The sequence below is a fragment of the Melopsittacus undulatus genome, chromosome 2, assembly GCF_012275295.1.
Source record: "Melopsittacus undulatus isolate bMelUnd1 chromosome 2, bMelUnd1.mat.Z, whole genome shotgun sequence".
Taxonomy (NCBI): domain Eukaryota; kingdom Metazoa; phylum Chordata; class Aves; order Psittaciformes; family Psittaculidae; genus Melopsittacus; species Melopsittacus undulatus.
Genome location: NC_047528.1, coordinates 80,367,032 through 80,386,170, shown reverse-complemented (window position 1 = coordinate 80,386,170; position 19,139 = coordinate 80,367,032). Strand labels below are relative to the sequence as shown.

Sequence of the window (19,139 nt, the reverse complement as noted above, 5' to 3'; positions counted from 1 at the left end):
ACCCCATGGGTCTAGAGAGCAGGGTGTCTCTCCAAAGCATTTCTTCATGCTACAGACACAACAGGTAGAGCGAGGAAGAAACTGCATTTCAGCATGCTCTGAAAGCCTGAGCTCTGAGGCAGCAAGCACTGAGTTTGTTTTTCAGACAAGATGCCACTACAGCAGCAGCTACAGAATCTCTTCTTAATAGAAGATGTGTATGAAGAGGCCACCACCATCACCAGGAACAGGTCTCTGCATCTACTGACCCTTAACCTGTGGCAAGGTTCAAAACCTCCATCTTCAGGGAAAGCTGTTATTGACACACGTAGAATTTAGCATTGCACATGATCATTTCTAGGGTTTTAATCTCAGTTCAGCTACTTCTACTATGGCCAATACCAAATTCAGCCTCTCACTTGCCTTAAGCAGAAAGCAAACACAATCTACTTTCACTAACAATTTTTTGCTGTCTCAGCCAAATGAATTTATTGATACTTCTGCTCATCTCCTGAAGTAGAATGCTTCACTGCCATCTCAGTTTTTATGCCCATTTATCACATTTTATGTTTAAGCCTTCATTCTTCATCTTCTTCATCTTGAAAGAGATCACAAATTCCTCCTATGTCTAGGAACTGATTTCCTTCTCAATGTTTCCTACTAAAGTGACCACTGTTTTGCACCTTAAGGACAAAGATCCTCTCTTACTATATGTCCCTTTTTGTCTACCTCAAATGTGTCTAGGCTCCAGTACAGGTGTTGAATTGAGTGCCACTGGTGACTATTTTAAACATAAAAGTTGATGTCACTATTACACAAGGTTTCACAAATCAAATTTGCGATCTACTCCATTTGCCCTCTACAAACTCTTACCAAATATCTCATTGTATTTCCTGCCATAAAGTCCTTTTCATTTACCAGAAATCTTAACAAAATGCTAGTCTTTCATCCTTAGCAGCCTGTCCTTCCTTTTACTCCAAAGTCTTCCACTAAGGTAAACTTCTATCCACAGCTTAATTTTTTCATTTGCTTTCCACTTCTTCAGAAAGTGAGTTTCTTCTCCTTTTTCACACCCAAAAATACTCCTTCTTCTCCTTATTTCACTTCCCATCAACCTTTCCTTGCCACAAGGGTCTTTTCTACTTTTAAGAGAAAAAACAGAAGCTCACCTTCATGTGATGCACCTAACATTAGAAAAACAGTTTCACCTGTCAAATATAACAGCTGTATACTACTACTATACTAAAAAGAATATAACTCTTTTTGTATGTATTAACATGGAAGGGGAAAAGGGAAAATATATGAAGTTACAGAGCAACATTGCTAAGGAAGCTAATGAGAAAGGCGATTTCTAGAAGCAGAAATAAAGCAATATTCAAATCAAACAAAATATACATTAATACTTATTGATGAGAACTTTTTTGATCTTTTCCTTTACCTGAGGAGTTTGGGACTGCACAGAGAAAGGATTAAGTGGTACTCCAGCAGGCCTTTTCCTTTTCAGCATTATAACTGGTGGTGGACTTAGCTGAACAGTCTGAATATTGAAAGAAAAGAGAAAGTGAAAAGGTGTTGTTTAGTGTTTTCTTTTGTCTTAGCTAGTAACATTTTCCACCAAAGAAAACACCAGTATTTCCCATTTGCCAAGAAAACACATCTCCTAATATAAAACTCAGCCACATAAAAAGGAAGTTATTTGACCAATCAACCCATGAAGACAGACACCAGATATTTCTGGTAAACAGTTTGAGACAAAAACTGTCAATAAGTGAAACAGTTTTCAAACATGGGCATTTCAATAGCTAACCATGCCTTTGATGCATAATAATAGCGAATAACTGCAGGGCTGTTCTTCATGTCTGCTGAAATAACAGTACTGCACACACATGCCTTAAGAAAGGCAGAAGTGCTCTTTCAGCACAGTCACACTAGAGGAAATCCCATTTTAATTTATTTACTTGTACACGAACTTTATACTTATCAAGAGCTAATAATGAAAGAAATTTTAGAAAACAAACAACTAAGCAAAAAAAAAAGTGCTACTATTTAAGTAAATAGAAGCCATGGGGCAATTACTAGCATCATTTTCCCTAATCGATGCTCCATAAAATCTGACAGCATTAAAAAGCATTTGCTTACTGATTTGACGGGTTTTGATACCATGAGATATTCTAACTCTCAATCAGATGTCATAGGGAGGAATGAAATAGCAAGTGCAGAAAACCAAAAGAATAACTTTTACACTGGAACATCTGTACCTCTCTTACTGCCTTGCAAAAACACATTATCATTATCATGATACAGCATATTTCATTTCAGTATCGCATCACTACAGCAGTTTCAGAGTTTACATGTGAGCAATCCATTTTAAAAAATGCTGATATGGGGCATTAACCCGTTAAAAAGTTATTCATAATGAGAAATAGCCCTATTTCAGACAGTTCAACCTGGCTACAGTGGCCATCCTGCACTCCTAACTCTGAGGAAGTGTTACTCTAGTTCTGCCTAGCAAACCGTAGAAAGCAGGAGGCAGACAGAAATTCAGGCTACATCATCTGCTGAAATGGTCCTCCCTCAGCTCCTCTTCTGAACCCCAACACACCAGGTGGAGATATCTTGCAGTATACTGGCTGGAGCATCGTGATATACCTCTATGGCATACATGATTCAGAGGCAGGTAAGTCCTGTTTCACTCCAAGCTGACTAAAACCTAGAAGGCTGCATCAACACAGGTTCTACATAACATTAATATAAACAATCTCTAATCAGGATATAGCAGTTTGAGCTTACCAAACCAACACAATCACACAATCTTTGCACTGTAGAGATGAGAGGTAGACTGCATACACATGGAATATAACAAACAGATGTGCTATGAAAGAAATTAATCTCAGGTTTTACAAAGTCATTATTTTCCTGATCCCAGGGCAAGAAAAATTAATGGATTAAGGTGTTTCAAGCAAATTTTATTAATATACTTACTTCAGCATTAAGATCTTGAAGAATGTCCCCTAGTAAATCATCCTTTGACAGATCCACAGTTTTCTGTAAGGTAACAAATTATCCAGTTCTTAGTTATATGTGAAAACCCAATGAGCAGACCAGCAGCAAACAACTAAAGGGTTTCAACAAAACACACACAGTATTTTCAGGAATGCTCAATACACAAAAGATTGTAATAGGAGTTTATGTTTTGCTAGACACAAGAAACTGGAATGAGCTCTTGCTTACTCCACTCCCACTGAAACACTGCAAACAAGTCAGAAATCTCTAAATTCAAAATGTAAAAACTTACATCTGTGTTTTTCTTCCCAGCACTGGCTATAAACATAGACTTAATTGTGTTTGGCTTTGACACCATAGATTTTTTCACATTCTTTTTATCAACCGTAGACGTTTTGCCACCTTTTCCTACAGAAAAATATAAAATTGGGAGTCCTACATCAGAAAAGCTCAATGTTTAATGGCCAAGTTATTATCACAAATAAGCCTACTTTTTCCACCTTTACACTGCTGGCTGAAATGAAGCCTTATCATCTGTCATTTTCTGCCATTTTTGCAATGTCTGTCATGCACACACAGAAAAAGCAAAACCCTATCAGCACCTAATTTAATATTAAACCCTATCTTTCCTAATTACATCAGAGATGCTCTTTGCATATTCATACTCAAGAAAAACAATCAATATACTTTACATAGAAGGATCTTCAGAAAAAAGCAAAACAAAAATCAACCAAACAAAAAGTGTCCAGAAGTCTGGCACTAGACTTGGATTCTCTACATCAGAGTCTATTTCTCCAGGCAGTTTGCCACCACTTCCATAAAAGTTGGCAAAATCATTTGATCCCAGATCCTTAAAAGCAAGCATTTCAGTGGCCAAAGGGACAACGCATTCTTTAGATGCTGGCTTTGGAAACCAAGATCATTTCTAGATGCATTTGTTCTATAAGTGAATACATATCCCACAGTTCACATATCTGAAAACAAAAATGCCCTCATAATGCTGAAGTAGTTACAGCTATTTAATCCAAATTTGTGGATCTCTACCATCAGCATTACAGGGGCTAAACAGAATCCACAAAACTTGAAGTAACATGCTATTTGGCCATATCCACCACATACTGATGCCAAGAAGTTGCCCATTTTAGGTACATTTTTAAAGCCACTGAAGACACCGAAGATCATGTTCAACCTACCTTTCCTACTGGAACCAAGAGCATCATCATCCAGATCTTCATCAAAGATTTCTCTTCCATCCTCAACATAACCTATCCCATCTGTAGAAAAACAAATTGTTAAAAATTTACATTTCTAATTCTGTCTTCTGGTATTTCTATATATATCTACAATCAGAAGTTTTATATATTTAAGCACTTCTTCCCCTTTAGTACAGAGCAAAAGTCATAAATGCAAAAGTGTTAAAACACTACAGCACTTTCAGCTGTATCTTGCATTAGACTAAATATACTAATAGTGTTTAATTAGAAATTATCAATTACGGTGCTTCTTTTTGAAGTTACATCACTGACAACTGGAAATAAAATTTCACTTCAGTCAGTTCTTAATAGAAAAATATTTTCAGTACCATCCTAACACACTACTATGAGAATAACACAAAAGATTCATTTCCACATAAAAACTTATCTCTTTCTTGTCTCCTAAAACAACTTTTAAGAATGACCTAGCTATAACTTACCTCAAATCATGAATATTACAAAGACTAATTAAGTTATAACATTATAATTAAAATAACTCTCCAAATAAATCTTAACTTACCATCATCAACAATCCAGTCATCATCCTGACGTTCTCTGACCATCTTGGAATATTCATCCTCATCTACTTCATCATAAACACCTACGAACTCCTCAACCTACAGTGAAGGTATACTGAGATTAACAGTTCCCGTACCATTATTTATTAATACAGATCATCAATAAGAACATAAAAGTTCACAAGAAATGCACCAATCCCTACAGTGTTACATGGTTCACAATCATGATTCAGCTTAAGTTTCTTGTTAGGCAGTGAGACGTTATCATTTGTTAAAAACATCACAGTATATGCAGACTCGAAATCAACAGAAGTACTGGCAGAGTTTTCATTTGAAACTGACTTAATTTATTGCTCATTTCATATTGAAAATAATGCTAGGAGTGGAGACTTCAGACCACAGGCTCCACTCTCAAACACCAAGATGAGCTCAGTGAAAAGGAAGGTAATTTGATGGGCCCAAGCATAATGCAGAAGATGTTCTTCTGTGCCTCAGTGTAAATTTGCATGTTAATGATCAACACACTTCAGGCTTCTTTAGATTTATTCACCTCAATGTGGAATTTAATTCCTGATGTCATTACTACTAATTGGGCAGTATTCATGCTACACTGCAAGATTTCAGGTCTACCACTTAAATATTTAAATTTTGGGTTCTTTGTGGAAACACAGCATATCAATATTAATGGATTTCAGTCTTGTAATGCTCTGGAAGTCATTTAAAGTTTTAAAATAATTTGAAGTTGAAGAAAAACAAAAAAGTACTTCCTATTATAATATTAATTACACAATTAAATTTTAAAAGTTGGTCCTTCCCTGTGGGATAGTTCTCAAGCCATACCAAGCATGTTTGCCTTGCAGTTGATAGAGCTGTTTCAGTTCTGAACACAGAAAGTAACAAACACCAGGAAGTATCAAAACAATTATTGTTACATTAAAAAAAATACTCCCTTAAAAAAAATAAAAGCTGATCTGAAAGGCAGATTTTGTTTCCCATAACTTTTAGAGATGTATAAACAACAGTTAAGCATCTCAGATCACATTCACTTTTTATTGAAAAGATGAGGCAGCTTTACCTCATATTTTAGTTTTTCACCAGCTTTGGCTTTTTTCAGACGCTCCAGCGCTTCTTGCTGGCCTCTTCTAGACTTCTTCTCACGTCTAGAACGCGATGCTGTAAAACTGCCAGACTCATGCATAGCTGCAATTCATTAAAACCAGGAGAGATAAGTTTAGTAATGAGCTGCTGTTATCTTTGGTACTTAGTGTTCACTGATGTATTAATAGATACTTGCAGCTTTGCTTAAAATCAACACAGAGACCTACTTGGCTAAAAGCACAGTCATAGATGGCTCTGGAAAAGCCAGATCTGGTAGAGGCATGGTCTCAGACAGATCAAAGATACTTCATATTCAGCAAGGAGCTACCACCTAGATTTCTAAAGCACCTATCCAGTCTCATCAGCTGTTATGTGAAAAGGATCCTCACTCTTTCCTTGGGAATTTCCAGCTCTTTTATTTTGCATGTCTCCATGACAACTCAGGGATAGGCTTAGAAAAGGCCTATATTGCTACAAAACAGTAATGGGGTTTTTAGTGGTTTCACAATGTTCGAGTGCAGTTAGACCAAAGTAATCAAGGAGTAATTCGATCACAGCATAAGACTGATGCTCCATTTCTTCTTATGCTTTCTTCCCTTGACAACGCTCCCCCGGCAGGATGACTTCCACTTCTCCCTTGATTTTTTGGGGAGGACATTTATCTGACCCCAATCCAACTCACAAAAGCAGACAATTAGCCTAGGAACAAGGCTATGGGCTGTGTGATGAGCTGAGTGCCCTGACTCCAGGCAGAGGAGACCCAGGGCTAGTGCAAGCCCCCAGGCCGGGCAGGCCAGGCAGCAAAGGGGAAGGTCTGTCCCTTCCTGGTGACACGAAGATGTCAAACTGTTAACAGAGCTGCACCGAGGCCATGCTGCTGAGGCACTAGTAAGGATCTGTATCGCTAAGGGCTGTGATGGGCTATAAAAGGGCAGTTACACTGCTCGATACCCGATGAGGAACTGCAAGGATACAACGCTTTGCGTGCATTTATACAACATTTCCTGTCAACTCTTTGTATTTACTGTAAGCAAGCACCTACGGCTACGCGCTCCTCCAGACACAAACGTATTTGCACCCCCCGCTAAGACCACCTGCACCGGCCAGTCCCTCAGCAGTGAAATGCCAGCGCCGCGCCAGGCAGCCTGAGAAGGAGGTAAGCCCACATACAGCCTTTCCGTCCGGAATAACCCGGCCATACGGCCGTGAGGCAACTGGTGCCGGGAGCGTGCGGGACAGCGCGGAGCCGTGCGGGGCAGCGGGGAGCCGTGCGGGGCAGTTGGGGGCTGCGCGGCCCACACCCGCCGCCGGGCAGAAACCCCCAACTCCGCCTGCGAACCCCCCGCGCTCGGGCAGCGCAGCTCCAGCGCCGCGAAGCCACAGCAAGGCGGGGGACGCGGGATGCCGCGGGCAGCGCCGCTAAGGCCCCAGCCCCGGCACCCGCGGGAGGGTGAGGGGTCCCTCTCCCAACGTTGCCCGCCGCGCACGCGCGCTTTCCTCCTCCCCACCTCCCCTTCCCGAGCGCTGCTGCCCCGCTACCCCCAGCCCCGACCCCCACCCCTTAAACCCCACAGACGATGGCGGCTGCCGGCCCGCGCGGCCTCACCGTCCGGGCCCTGAGCGCCTCTCTCGGCCATGGCCCCGAGCGCTCCGCTGGCGCCAAGGCTCCCGAAAGTGGCGGGAGACGGGAGGCCCGCGAGTCCTCCGCCCGGCGCGGCAGCCAATCAGCGGCGGCGGTGGCGGCTCCGGCTCCGGCCGCCCCGCGGAACTCCCCGAGGTCGAGCGTGGGACGGAAGCGTCGCGCGGGGCGGAGCCGCTTCCTGGGCGAGGCCTGCGGCGGCGGGACCGGGGTCTGGGCTAGGGGCTGGGGGGAGGGATGGGCCCGCATCTACGGCAGCGGGTTTGCAGGTGCTGGTTTATCCTGCGGGCCCGAGAGGCCGGTGCAAAGCTGCGGGCTGGGGGACGAGTGACTGGAAAGCTGATCGGAGGAAAGCGACCTTGGGGTGCTTATTGGTGGAGCTGAACATGACCCAGCTTGTGCTCAGGCGGCCAAGAAGGCCAGCAGCATCCTGGCCTGTATCAGCAACGGGGTGACCAGCAGGGCCAGGGCGGTGATCTTTCCTCCGTACTGGCCACTGGTGAGGCCGCACCTTGAATACTGTATTCAGTTTTGGGCCTCTCACTACAAGGGAGACACTGGGGTGCTGGAGCAGGTCCAGAAAAGGGCAGCAAAGCCGGTGAAGGGTCTGGAGCACAAGTCGTGTGAGGAGCAGTTGAGGGAACTGTGGTTGTTTAGTCTGGAGAAGTGATAAGGCAGACCCTGTTGCACTCTTGTTGCCAGTGATAAGGCAGACCCTGTTGCACTCTTGTTGCCAGTGATAAGGCAGACCCTGTTGCACTTGTTGCCAGTCTCCCAGGTAACAGAGGATAGGACAAGAGGTAATGGCCTCAAACTGCACCTTGGAGTGTTTAGATTGGATATTGGGAAAAAAATTCTTCACAGGGAGGGTGTTCAGGCATTGGAACAGGCTGCCCAGGGCAGTGGCAGAATCACCATCCCTGGAAGTGTTCAGAAATAATGTAGATGTGGCCCTTAGTGATATGGTTTAGTGGTGTTCTTGGCAGTGCTGGGGTAACGGTTGGACTTGATGATCTTAAAGGTCTTTTCCAACCTGGTTGATTCCGTGTTTCTGGGGGGTTGACTGGCTTTTTTTTCAAAAGCATCAGTGCTGGCCAGTCACTGCCTATAGATCCTGCACCATCATTTTCTAGAGGAGTATTTGCTGCTCATGAAAATACGTAGGCAGTGACTCCAGCTTCTTACAAAGGCAGGGAGCACCAACACTGCAGAGCCTCTTGAGAGCAAATAGGACAGCTGATATGCTGTTGCAGGAGCATTAACTGGTATTACAGCCTGGATATGCTATTTTCAACTATGTAGAAGACAGAATTTTTATGGGTCTGAAACGGAAATCTGTTCTTCACAAGGACTCCTTCACATTCATAAGAGAGAAATAATAAACCTAACAGATGTCAGTCCTTCTAACTTACCTACACAGTTCCTAGCACACCACTACCTCTCACTGCTGAACCTAGTCTTAGATGGAAGCAGAACCACCCCTAGCCAGTTGTAGCAGCTCCCTCATGCCAAAAGAGACTGGCCACCACAACAGCTTGAATGTCCATTCCCTGATACTCCGGAAAATGAGATCACCCCTCTCAGCAGTATCTACTTACTAGCTTGGACCTAGCAAACATGCAACCTTGCAAACACTGACAGTTATAGGAAGATCTGTCTGACTTTCCATGCTGTTCTGGGCTGAGATAAAGTTAATTTTCTCCCCATCCTACTGGGCAGCTCTGTGCTGTTGCCAGATTAAATCATGACAGCTACAGAATGCCTTTCTTTTGGAGCAGTGTATCCAAATGAAAGTTTGGTTTATTTCTGGTTTTATACACATACACAAAACAAGATCCCATCACTAAACATGATGTGGAACTCAAAATCAGAAGTTGCTCCATTTTTAAGCTATAATAAAAAAACAACGATGTCATTAAATTCTTCAATTTGAATATAAATTGAATGATACCACATTTCACATATTCCTAACTTTCACATGCCTTGGAATTTTGAACCGACTAGGTTTTAACGTTTTTGATTAAAATAAAACAATACTTTGTCAGCTGTCATACAAACGGAGGCATGTTTGTCATCCAGGTGATGCCATGATTTGAGCTGGTACGCAGTGATACAGATAATTTACCAAACTGAAGTTGTTGCCATTGCTCCATTGTGGGACAGCGCAGGTCAAACAAAAGCCTTTTTCATGAATGTTACTTCAATCCTTACATTCATCTCTGGCCATAACAAGAATGCATCTGTTTCCTGCAGTACAGCATAACAAGCATGTTTAAATACTGAAAGGAAAAAAAAAGGGGGTAACAGGAGATGCACTTTGCTTTGGAAAAGAAAAACAATACAAGACTTGAGACTTCCTCTGCTAAATGGCATTATCACAGCAGATGACTTTGAGCTGATCTTTAACCTCCCTTGGGACAGTCATACAAGAGCAACTTGGCATGACCTTTGCTCAATTGTCTTTTAAGTACAAGAAGTGGGGATTCCGCTGTGCGGTTTTAGCCACCCAAGGATCTCGAGAGAGCAATAACTGCAGAGAAAAGTGCAAGGGAAGCACAGTAACCAAGATGGTAGGCAGACAAAAACATGGTACAGAAGAGGAAGCTCCAGAGACTCCCAGATTTCAACGAAAGGTGACACAGATGTGTTTTCCATGTTGTTTTGGGGTTTTTTTTTAAGTTGTAATTTAAATGTTTAAGTTATGAGTAGAAAATATGATAAACTCATTGCAAGAGCTCAAAGATAATAGAAACAGTAATATGTATTAACATATAAAGGTACAAATGGAGTGTATCAAACCTGAGTTAAATGGACAAAATAATTACTGTATTGAGGATAGTTCTTGTCCTTTTATGCGTAGGGCATGCTTGATCTGTCTCAAAGACAATAAGACAAAAAGTTAAAATTCTTAGATTCAGACATTAAACTTATGGTTGGTAATTTTTTTGATGTCTAAAAAAAAAGATCTGTTGAAACTCAGAAGGGTGATGCAAACCAGAATGTGAGTAAACCATGAATTACAGTGAGGTAGAAAATTCACCTGTACAACATCTAACTCAAAGTGCCTAAACATTATTATACTATTAAGTATGTGCTGCCTTTGAGGAGGATTGTGTGCTACTGGTCGGCATGTGAGCATATGCGCTCTATGTGTACATTTTCAACAAACATGGAGTATTTAATTCTCTTAATCCTTGCATTGGTCTGAATTAATGTTATCACTCAGCTTACAGGTTTTGTATCTAATATGATCCAGCTTTGACTACTGCATTTCAGCAGCTGCTTACTAAACTGTGCTATTCATGTGACATTTCAACATGAATTTCTTAACTGTATGGAGGACTAAACTCCTAAAGGAACACAGATTACATAAATCAAAACCAAAACATCTCAAATTATTACTTACTGAAAGGTCTTTGTTTTCAGAATTCTTCATAGGTAGTTAACTGATAGAAATACGAAGAAATAGATTTTTCACCATTTGTTTATCAGTAAAGATAATGCAGACATTTATGTTCAGAGGGTAGGTTCCTTGCTTAACAGACCTGTAAATGCCTTTTATTTACCGAACAGCTCTTTTTAATTTCCTGCCTGAGCTACCTGCCAACATCAGGATGAAGAGTATAAAGTCACTGTTAGGTTGTTAAGGTTCTGAAATGCAAACATGAAGTAGAAACTAGAACACCATGTTGATTTTCCCCTCTTCTGACAGAAAAAAGGTCTATGGAATGAAGATGCTTTAAAAAAAAAAAACCACACACACATTAAAATTTTATTTGGTTAAAATTACAGCAAGTCCTAGTAACTTGACCAGTATTGGTGGAATTACACTAATCAGAACAGAGAGCAGAATTTCATCACCTGCTTGCCTAATACAATATTCCTATTCAAACCTAGAAGAAAAGTACAAAATATTATAATGTAAATTAAATAGGGAAGACAAGTGAGAGCAAACTCACAGAGAATGAGCCCTCACATAATTATAATGCCTAGGAATTAAGTCTGATGCCAGTAGTATTCAAGAGCATACAGTTATTGCCACAGCATGAAAGTCTCTGTTTTAACTACTTTCATTGCTCTCTCCTTACAATTGCGCAAAAATGAATAATAATTTATAAGCAGAACATTATTAAAGAGAGGCTCTTACATTTCAAAACCTGGCTGAAGATCAAATGTGTTTCCAGGGGTGAATATTCTCAGCATTCACCATTTCATGTCCCTTCAGCAGAAAGAAGAACAACATTGTGAGACAATGCAAAGTCTAGTTGTAATCCTGCCAACTCTCTGTTGCTGGATTGGTGCTGGTGAAGGTGTTACTCGCATTGTGGAAAGCAGCAAGGGCCATCTGCTCCATGTGGGAGGGAAGCCCAGCATGGCAAGTGTAGCAGGACAGTCAGGCCTCATCCCCCAGCCCCTGCAGACTGTGAGCAGGGCAGCCTCTGACAGGAGACAGGGTCAGCCCAGAACCTGAAGCAAACAAGCGCATGGTGATGAGACAAGTCTAATGTCTAACTAGAAACACAACTCAGGGTCAGGCCCAGTGGTGGTAACCTGGATCAGACACAACCCAGTGATCACCAGGCAAGTCCCTGGTGACAAGACAGGTCTAAGGTCAAGCCACAAAATCAGCCCATGGGTGGGGACCAGAATCAGACCTGATTATGGTAGCCAGTGTCAGACACAGCCCAAACAAGTCCATAGTGACAAAGGTCCAACATCCAGCTAGGAAGCTAGGGACGTGGCTGTGGCTGAGCTGGAGACCAGCTCTCCTACAGCTCAGCTCTGGCAAGGGCAGGTGGCATAGGTTCGAACTCAAACAGCCACTGAGCAGAGGGCAGCTGAGGCTGATCAGGGCCCTGGCAGCAGCTCCTCTTCCCAAACAGAAGGGGTTTGCTATAGAGTGGTTTAATTGATGTGGATTGACATTAGGCTACTTCAAAGACACTGACCTAGGAAAGGCCCCTGGCAGAGGTGACTTGCAGGTGGCAGAAACCCTGGAGGCCAACCCCCAGAGGCTGCTAGGGCTCAACTCAGGAGCTGGGGCTGGGCAGGGAGGAGCATGGTGGGGACACCAAAACCCAGGGTCAGGCTGATAACTCAGGAGACGTTGCCAGAGAAGACCTCACACAGCCATGGGCCAGACGCCACTGTGAAGTTATTCATATCCAAGCCCAAATTTGCCCTGTTTTCATGAAAATAGAAAACAGCACAGCACAATCACAAGTGCCAAACCTCCAAACAAGTCCAGAATTACATGAGGCTCTATTTCTCTTCATCATGATGCGGTTTTTAGTCAGAAGACTTGCAGCCTCTCTCATGCAAAGACCATTTTAAATACAACTGCTGTACTATGCAGGTGCTTGAGATCCACTGAAGCACTTCAGACATTTGATTATATTCTTTCCAAGGGCTGCAATGCATTCCAGACACTGCTTTTGCAAAGGACATCAGAATGACAGAATATCTTTGCTTTAATAAAGCAAATGTTACTGTCCTTAGCCTGAAGACTTCAGTGAGTATTTACAGACTTCTTCGTAGTAGTAAAGTCACTGGACAAACTGTGAGCAGCTAAGCCAAAATACCTTGATAGCAAGTGGCTTGAATGTCAGTTGTTACACTGTGCTGCAAATATCAGGATCTACCACTGCTTTACTGTTAGAAGTATCAGAAAGCACTCCTTGTGAAGTAATTGTGAAATGCATGTAATTTCCCTGCACAAGTAGATTGAGGTCTTTAATGGTTTATCCACAGTTTCCAAGAAGAGTTTGTTCCTTCCAGGGATTTTGCCTTAAGGTAAGGATGCAATTAGTGTACACTAAACAGCATAGCTACAAAGCCAGGTGTAGCATGTTTGTTGAAGTACGCTTCTTGCTTATCTTACTCCATCAAACATAGAGAAAAAAATTCCTCTGAGAGAAGTGGACACATGAATTCTTGTTCAGATTTCAGCCATGTTGGCCCACCAATACTAGCCTGCTACAATCAGTCTAACATGGGTAATATGGTAAAAGCGTAACACAGGATTTATAGGTGCTGGTTTCTACAATGAATTGAAGTTGTTTATCTCCAGTCGTGGGCACTGCTCAGTGTTCTACTAAGATATTTAAAATATATGGATGGCTAGATAGAAAACAAAAAAAAAGGGGCAATGAAATGTTTAAAAATGAGGGCTTGAAGATACAGAAGAATGCATACAGGATATTTGTCTCTGTAATGTTCAGCTGCCCGTGGAGGTTAGAGGGGGATAATACTTTCAGTCTGAGAAAGAAAGGGATTTAAATGTAACACCTAAACATAGAATAGTTAGGGTTGGAAAGGACCTTAAGATCATCTAGTTCCAACCCCCCTGCCATGGGCAGGGACACCTCACACTAAACCATGTCACCTAAGGATCTGTCCAACCTGGTCCTGAACACTGCCAGGGATGGAGCATTCACAACCTCCCTGGGCAACCCATTCCAGTACCTCACCACCCTCACAGTAAATAACTTCTTCCTTATATCCAATCTAAACTTCCCCTATTTAAGTGTCAATCCATTACCCCTTGTCCTATCACTACAGTCCCTAATGAATAGTCCCTCCCCATCATCCCTGTAGGCCCCCTTCAGATACTGGAAGGCTGCTATGAGGTCTCCACGCAGCCTTCTCTTCTCCAGGCTGAACAGCCCCAACTTTCTCAGCCTATCTTCATACGGGAGGTGCTCCACCCCCTGATCATCCTCATGAAACCTTCCTACCGGCTAAGATTCTACCCTGTTTGCTGTCTATTCAGTTTAGACCCTGGAATTAGTGTTAAGAGGATTGGGATCATGTTTTCCTGGCTTGTTTGTATGTACTGTTAATTTATGCGCCCTGGGACAGGATTTTTAGGCATCAGATGTTTATTCAAGCCCAAGCAGCTGTTGCCAGGAGTTCAGTCATTAAAGGCAGTGGCTATATGTCCCAGTTACTTCTGAAGAAATGACAGGAGGATGCCCAGGAGACTATGCTCAGTCTGGTGCAGGATATTTGGTTACATAAAAGAATTAGATACACAAACCTTCCCACCCATAACTCTTGCTCCACTGTTCTTTTGGAAGTTGGCTGACTTGTGAGAATTTACAGGAGATCATCTGCTGAGCTTCTCCAGTCAAACCTATTTCTTATTTATTTATTTATTTGAGAGTAAAGAAGACACACTCCAGTCTTTTGAAATCCCATTTTGCCCCTACAGCAAGAAGAAGACACAGTTTAGGATAGCTTATTCAATATATCCAGTACATTGACAAAAATCATCGGAGCCAGGATGGCCCATGATGAATTCCATAGACATGACAGACCCCACAACCTTCCCTCTGCCAGAGTACAAGACAAGGAGCTACTGAGGAGGTACCAGCACAGGGACACAAAGATGATCAGGGGTTTGGAGCATCTTTCTGATGAGAAGAAATTGCAGGAGCTGGGTCTGTTTAATCTGGAGAAGGCTGAGAGGGGATCTCATTAGTGTAGACGCAGGAGTCATGGACAACGCAGAGACGATCAATGTGATCAAACGATTGCCAAACTTTATTAGATACAGTGCTCTTCTTATACCCTTACTCCCTTATGTAACAGCCTTGGATACTGAGCTCTAATTGGTTAGTCTAGAGGTTACTATCACTTACAGAGCTAATGTTTACAACTTGTTATAATTGTGATCAAATACCTTACTCTAAAAATACAGTGGGAAACTACAACCTTGGCAGAGATCATTCTCTGCACGTTTTCAGTGGAAAATTACAGAGGCCTAACAAGACAATTGACCTTGCTTATGCCTGCCAAGAATCTTCTTACTTTACAGTAACAAGGCTCAGGGTATCGAGATCGCTCACTACGTGGCCTTGGCTCTTTAAGAATTCCCACACATTAGTGCATATAAATATCTCAAAGGCGGATGCCAGGAGGATGGCACCAGACTCTACAGTGGTGCCTGGTGACAGGATGAGGAGCAAAGGCCAAAAACTAAAACACAAGTTTCACCTCAACATGAGGAAGAACTTTATGTTGAGGGTAGCAGATCACTGGAACAGGCTGCCCAGGGATGTTGTGGAGTCTCTTTCTCTGGAGACATTCAAAGCCGGCCTGGCATGTTCGTGTGTAACCTGCTGTAGGCAGCCCTGCCTTGGCAGGGGGGTTAGACTAGATGATCTACAGAGTCCTTTCTAACTCTAATGATGCTGCAATTCTGTGATTTTCACTCTCTCTATTAATGAGGTACACATAATTTCTTAATCATGCTGTTCAAATAGAAGGGGGGGGAGAAGTGTCTCTCAGAGGTAGAAATTAAATAAGCAGCAAGAAAAGAATCCCACCTCCACTTTAAAATTCTTCACAGCTTAGGTGGTAACACCACTGCAAGGGAGACATTATTCTTTAATGCCACATGTATATGGAAAAACTTATCTCTATAAAAGGCAAATCAAAATGCAGCCAGAGTCAGTAGCAAACTCTGAGCATGAGAACAAAGATGAAATTTCCCCTTTTGTGCTCAAAAGAAATAAAAGGCAAGGAAATTTGCATTCCCAGTTTATTGGCAATCATCCAGATGCAAGAAGATCTCTTTCGCCTCTATTCCTGTGCACCCACCTGGTCAGGGAGGGCTGGATACTGACTCCAGATACATCCGTACTTGGTGCTGCTCCTTCAGCACTCCAACACTTGCCTCTGTAGAGCTGGTATATGTGGTTGGGCTTATAAAAGGGCTACCTGCTGCTGCCTTTGGCTAGCCCTAGCCAAACACTAGCCCTAGCACTGTTCAGTCATGCTGTCCAAATATTCTTCTGACAGCATAGCACGCCTGCAAATATTTTTCCTAAGAGAATGAGCTACAAATTTTGGTCAGAGTGCTGCATTAATCATGGTTTAATCATTTCCATAATGTGTGAGTAGTCCTCACAGAATAACTGATAAGGAACTTGGTTATGACAAAAAGATTCAGCCCTGAGACAGCACTTAGTTTGTCTACCTGTGTTTTCCTCGCTCAGTCACCTCTTCCTTTTTTCTTGACTGCTGTCTTATTTTTACTTTTCAGGTTATCTTTTCTTTCTACTTTCTTCTCATCTCCCTTTCTTTGCATACCTATCCCTTTTCCTTTCACATACCTTATATATTTTTTGTATTGCACTTGGCTCCTTTGAAGAAGTGCAAAAGATAAAACATTTGAAATTAAGTTCTCAAGTCATAGAATCATAGAATGGTTTGGGTTGGAAGGGACTTTAAAGGTCATCTTGTTCCACTCCTCAGCTGTGGGCAAGGACACCTTCCTCTAGGCCAGGTTGCTCCAAGCCCTGTCTAACCTGGCTTTTAACACTGCCAGGATGGGGCAGCCACAGCTTCTCTGGGCAACCTGTGCCAGCGCCCCAGCACTCTGAAGATGTAGTTGTGACTCCTGGGCAGTCTTTAGCCAGAATCCTCATGAGGGCCTGGGAGCTGTGTTATGAATTTGGCTGCATTCAAAACATTTTGCTGCATTTAGACAGAGCTGCTACCGTTATGACTGTGTCCTTTTTATCCATCTCTCGGCACCAGAGAAAGACATTTTCATGGAAACTTAGAATTCCTCTCCCTAAACAGCAGCTCCCTTTCCTTGGTACCACAGATCTGCAGAAGCACTGCCTAGAAACTCAACCCAAGCTGAAGTGAATATGTATTTCTGAGAGAAAGGCACCTCTGCCCCGGGTTCTTTTGACAGATGGTCATGCCCAGGTGTTGCAGCCCTCCTCGGGAAAGGCGCTCACCGGGCAGTGGAAGCGGGCGGCCGCTCTGGGCCCACCCTCGGAGCCGGTGGCGGTGACCGGAGGGCGCCGGGAGCGCTGCAGCTGCTGCCCTGACCGCGCAGCAGGGGGCGGTGTGGTGCGGGCGGCCGTTAACGGGGGCACTGCGGGCAGGAGCTGTCCGTTCAGCACCCTCTCCTCTAGCCACTCGTCCTTCCTGCGGTCAGGAAGGTGCGTCCTTCCTACTGTGAGGGAGCTACCGAGGGCTGGAGCGGCGCACAGGTTAAGAGAAGACACACCCGTCGGCTGTCGGTGCCTCCCAGGCTCCCAAATGCCGACATGGCTCCGGTACCCCGCGTGGCACTAGGCCGGGCGCACACCCGGCCCGGTGCGGCACGGGGAGAGCACCGTTCTGGGGACCCATAGCGCTCAGGGTCAGGCCACCGCCCAGGTAACGCCGCCGCGGGGGCGTAGGTGGTGCGGCGCCGCAGCAGCCAACCAGAAGGCTGCATGCAAATGAGCGCGGCGTCCCCCGCGCGGAGGGGGTGGTGGCGCGGCGGCCTCTTGGTTGCCATGGCGACGCGCGGCGGCCGTGCCCCCGGGCGGCTGCCGGGAAGACCCCCTGCGGGGCGGTTCCACGCGTGACGGCGGAGCCCCGCGCCGGGCGGGCCCGGGCGGCGGCAGCAGCAGCAGCGGGCGAGGAGGCTGCCGCCGGCCATGCCAGTGCTCGCGGCCGATGCTGAGTCAGAAACAGGTATCCCGAAATCCCCCTCTGAGGTGCGGTGCTCAGAGGCCATGGAGGAGCTAGAGCACACCTGCCCTCAGCCTCGCCTGGTGAGTCGGACCCGGCCCTGGTCAGGGGCTTGGCCCCACCGCGGCCAGCAACGCTCGAGCCTCCGGACGTTGCGGGGCCGCGAGGCGAGGGAGGGAGAGAGGGAGGGAGGCTGCTGCCGTGTTACGGCCGGTCCCTTTGTGTAGCGCCGCGCCTCCGCGGGGGAAGGAACAGCAAAGGCTGCGGATGGAAGGGTCTCTGCCTCCCGTCGTCCGCTGAGGGGCCCTTCCAGGTTGCCCTTGCTGCTCTTGGTCCTGTGGGGAGTAGCGGCAGACTGGCGGGACTCCTGGTCCCGTCTTGGAAAGCAAAAAACAGCGTATTACCCCTCTGAAGCCCACAGCGAGCAAGGGTGAGTTCGGGAAGCGATGTGACGAGGTTTGCCGCATTTGTGAGGGGCTGGGGAGAAACGGCCGGTGCACGGGGCCTCGACTTCAGCCGGGGTGGTGGGGAGCATGCGACTCGGTAAAGCCGTGTTACAATAAAAAAGAAGCTGTATGTGGCTAGCAGTGGGCTCCGAGGGGCAGAGCACGCTGAAAGGAGGCAGTGCATGGGTCCTCCGGCCCGCGGCCGCGTCCTCCCCTCCCTCGACCACCCGTCCAGTGCGGGGCACCCGGGAGCGGCAAATCCCTCTTCCCGTAACTTCAGGGCACGCTTCTGCAGCAGAGCAGCGTCCTATTCCGTTGCGGACGTTTAGGGAAGAGTCTTGCGGAGCTGCGGTGCTGGGGGTACGGGAGGATGGGGAAGAGCAGGGAGAGTGATAGCTTTGATGGGCTTTGGTTGAAGATGAGGGAAGTTTCCTTCAGATCCTGCAGGCAACTTTATAAGGCTGCTGTACCGCCAGACTTAAGGTTCTGAGAGCTGCCCTTTTTCCATGTACTAATTTAAAATAATTGAAATATTTCCTTGCTTATTTAAGCTTTTTACTATTCCCATAACTCCCTTTCCCACCATAGTACTCACCATTGGCAAGGCAGTAGAAAAATAATAACAACAATATATACATGCACACACAGAAAGGCAGAGACAATGTTGAGGTGTGAAAGTGCATGGGGGGTGCCACATTTTAGTACTAGAAATTAGATCATT

General features: G+C 44.6%; 2 protein-coding genes across 7 annotated transcripts in view; one reads left to right on the top strand and one right to left on the bottom strand.

The window, feature by feature from the left end:
* Positions 1 to 7,533, bottom strand: part of POLA1 (DNA polymerase alpha 1, catalytic subunit) — a 192,936-nt gene extending 185,403 nt beyond the window's left edge. For both annotated transcript variants that reach the window (XM_034074563.1, XM_034074564.1), the window contains exons 1-7: positions 7,458 to 7,533; positions 5,829 to 5,953; positions 4,756 to 4,852; positions 4,176 to 4,256; positions 3,275 to 3,390; positions 2,962 to 3,024; positions 1,418 to 1,516 (exon numbers count right to left, since the gene is read on the bottom strand). In XM_034074563.1, coding sequence (XP_033930454.1) covers positions 1,418 to 1,516; positions 2,962 to 3,024; positions 3,275 to 3,390; positions 4,176 to 4,256; positions 4,756 to 4,852; positions 5,829 to 5,953; positions 7,458 to 7,488 — 612 coding nt within the window. In that variant the 5' untranslated portion in view covers positions 7,489 to 7,533. The remainder of the gene's footprint in view (positions 1 to 1,417; positions 1,517 to 2,961; positions 3,025 to 3,274; positions 3,391 to 4,175; positions 4,257 to 4,755; positions 4,853 to 5,828; positions 5,954 to 7,457) is intronic.
* Positions 7,534 to 17,836: 10,303 nt separating this feature from the next.
* PCYT1B (phosphate cytidylyltransferase 1B, choline) overlaps positions 17,837 to 19,139 on the top strand; it is a 31,965-nt gene continuing 30,662 nt past the window's right edge. For 4 of the 5 annotated variants that reach the window (XR_004080902.2, XR_004080903.2, XM_005151492.3 and 1 more), the window contains exon 1: positions 17,837 to 18,055. Coding sequence is in view for 3 of the 5 variants with exons in the window: in XM_005151492.3 (XP_005151549.2) it covers positions 17,939 to 18,055 (117 nt within the window). In the remaining 2 variants the exon portion in view is untranslated. The remainder of the gene's footprint in view (positions 18,056 to 19,139) is intronic. The other variant, XM_031051084.2, reaches the window with a different exon arrangement.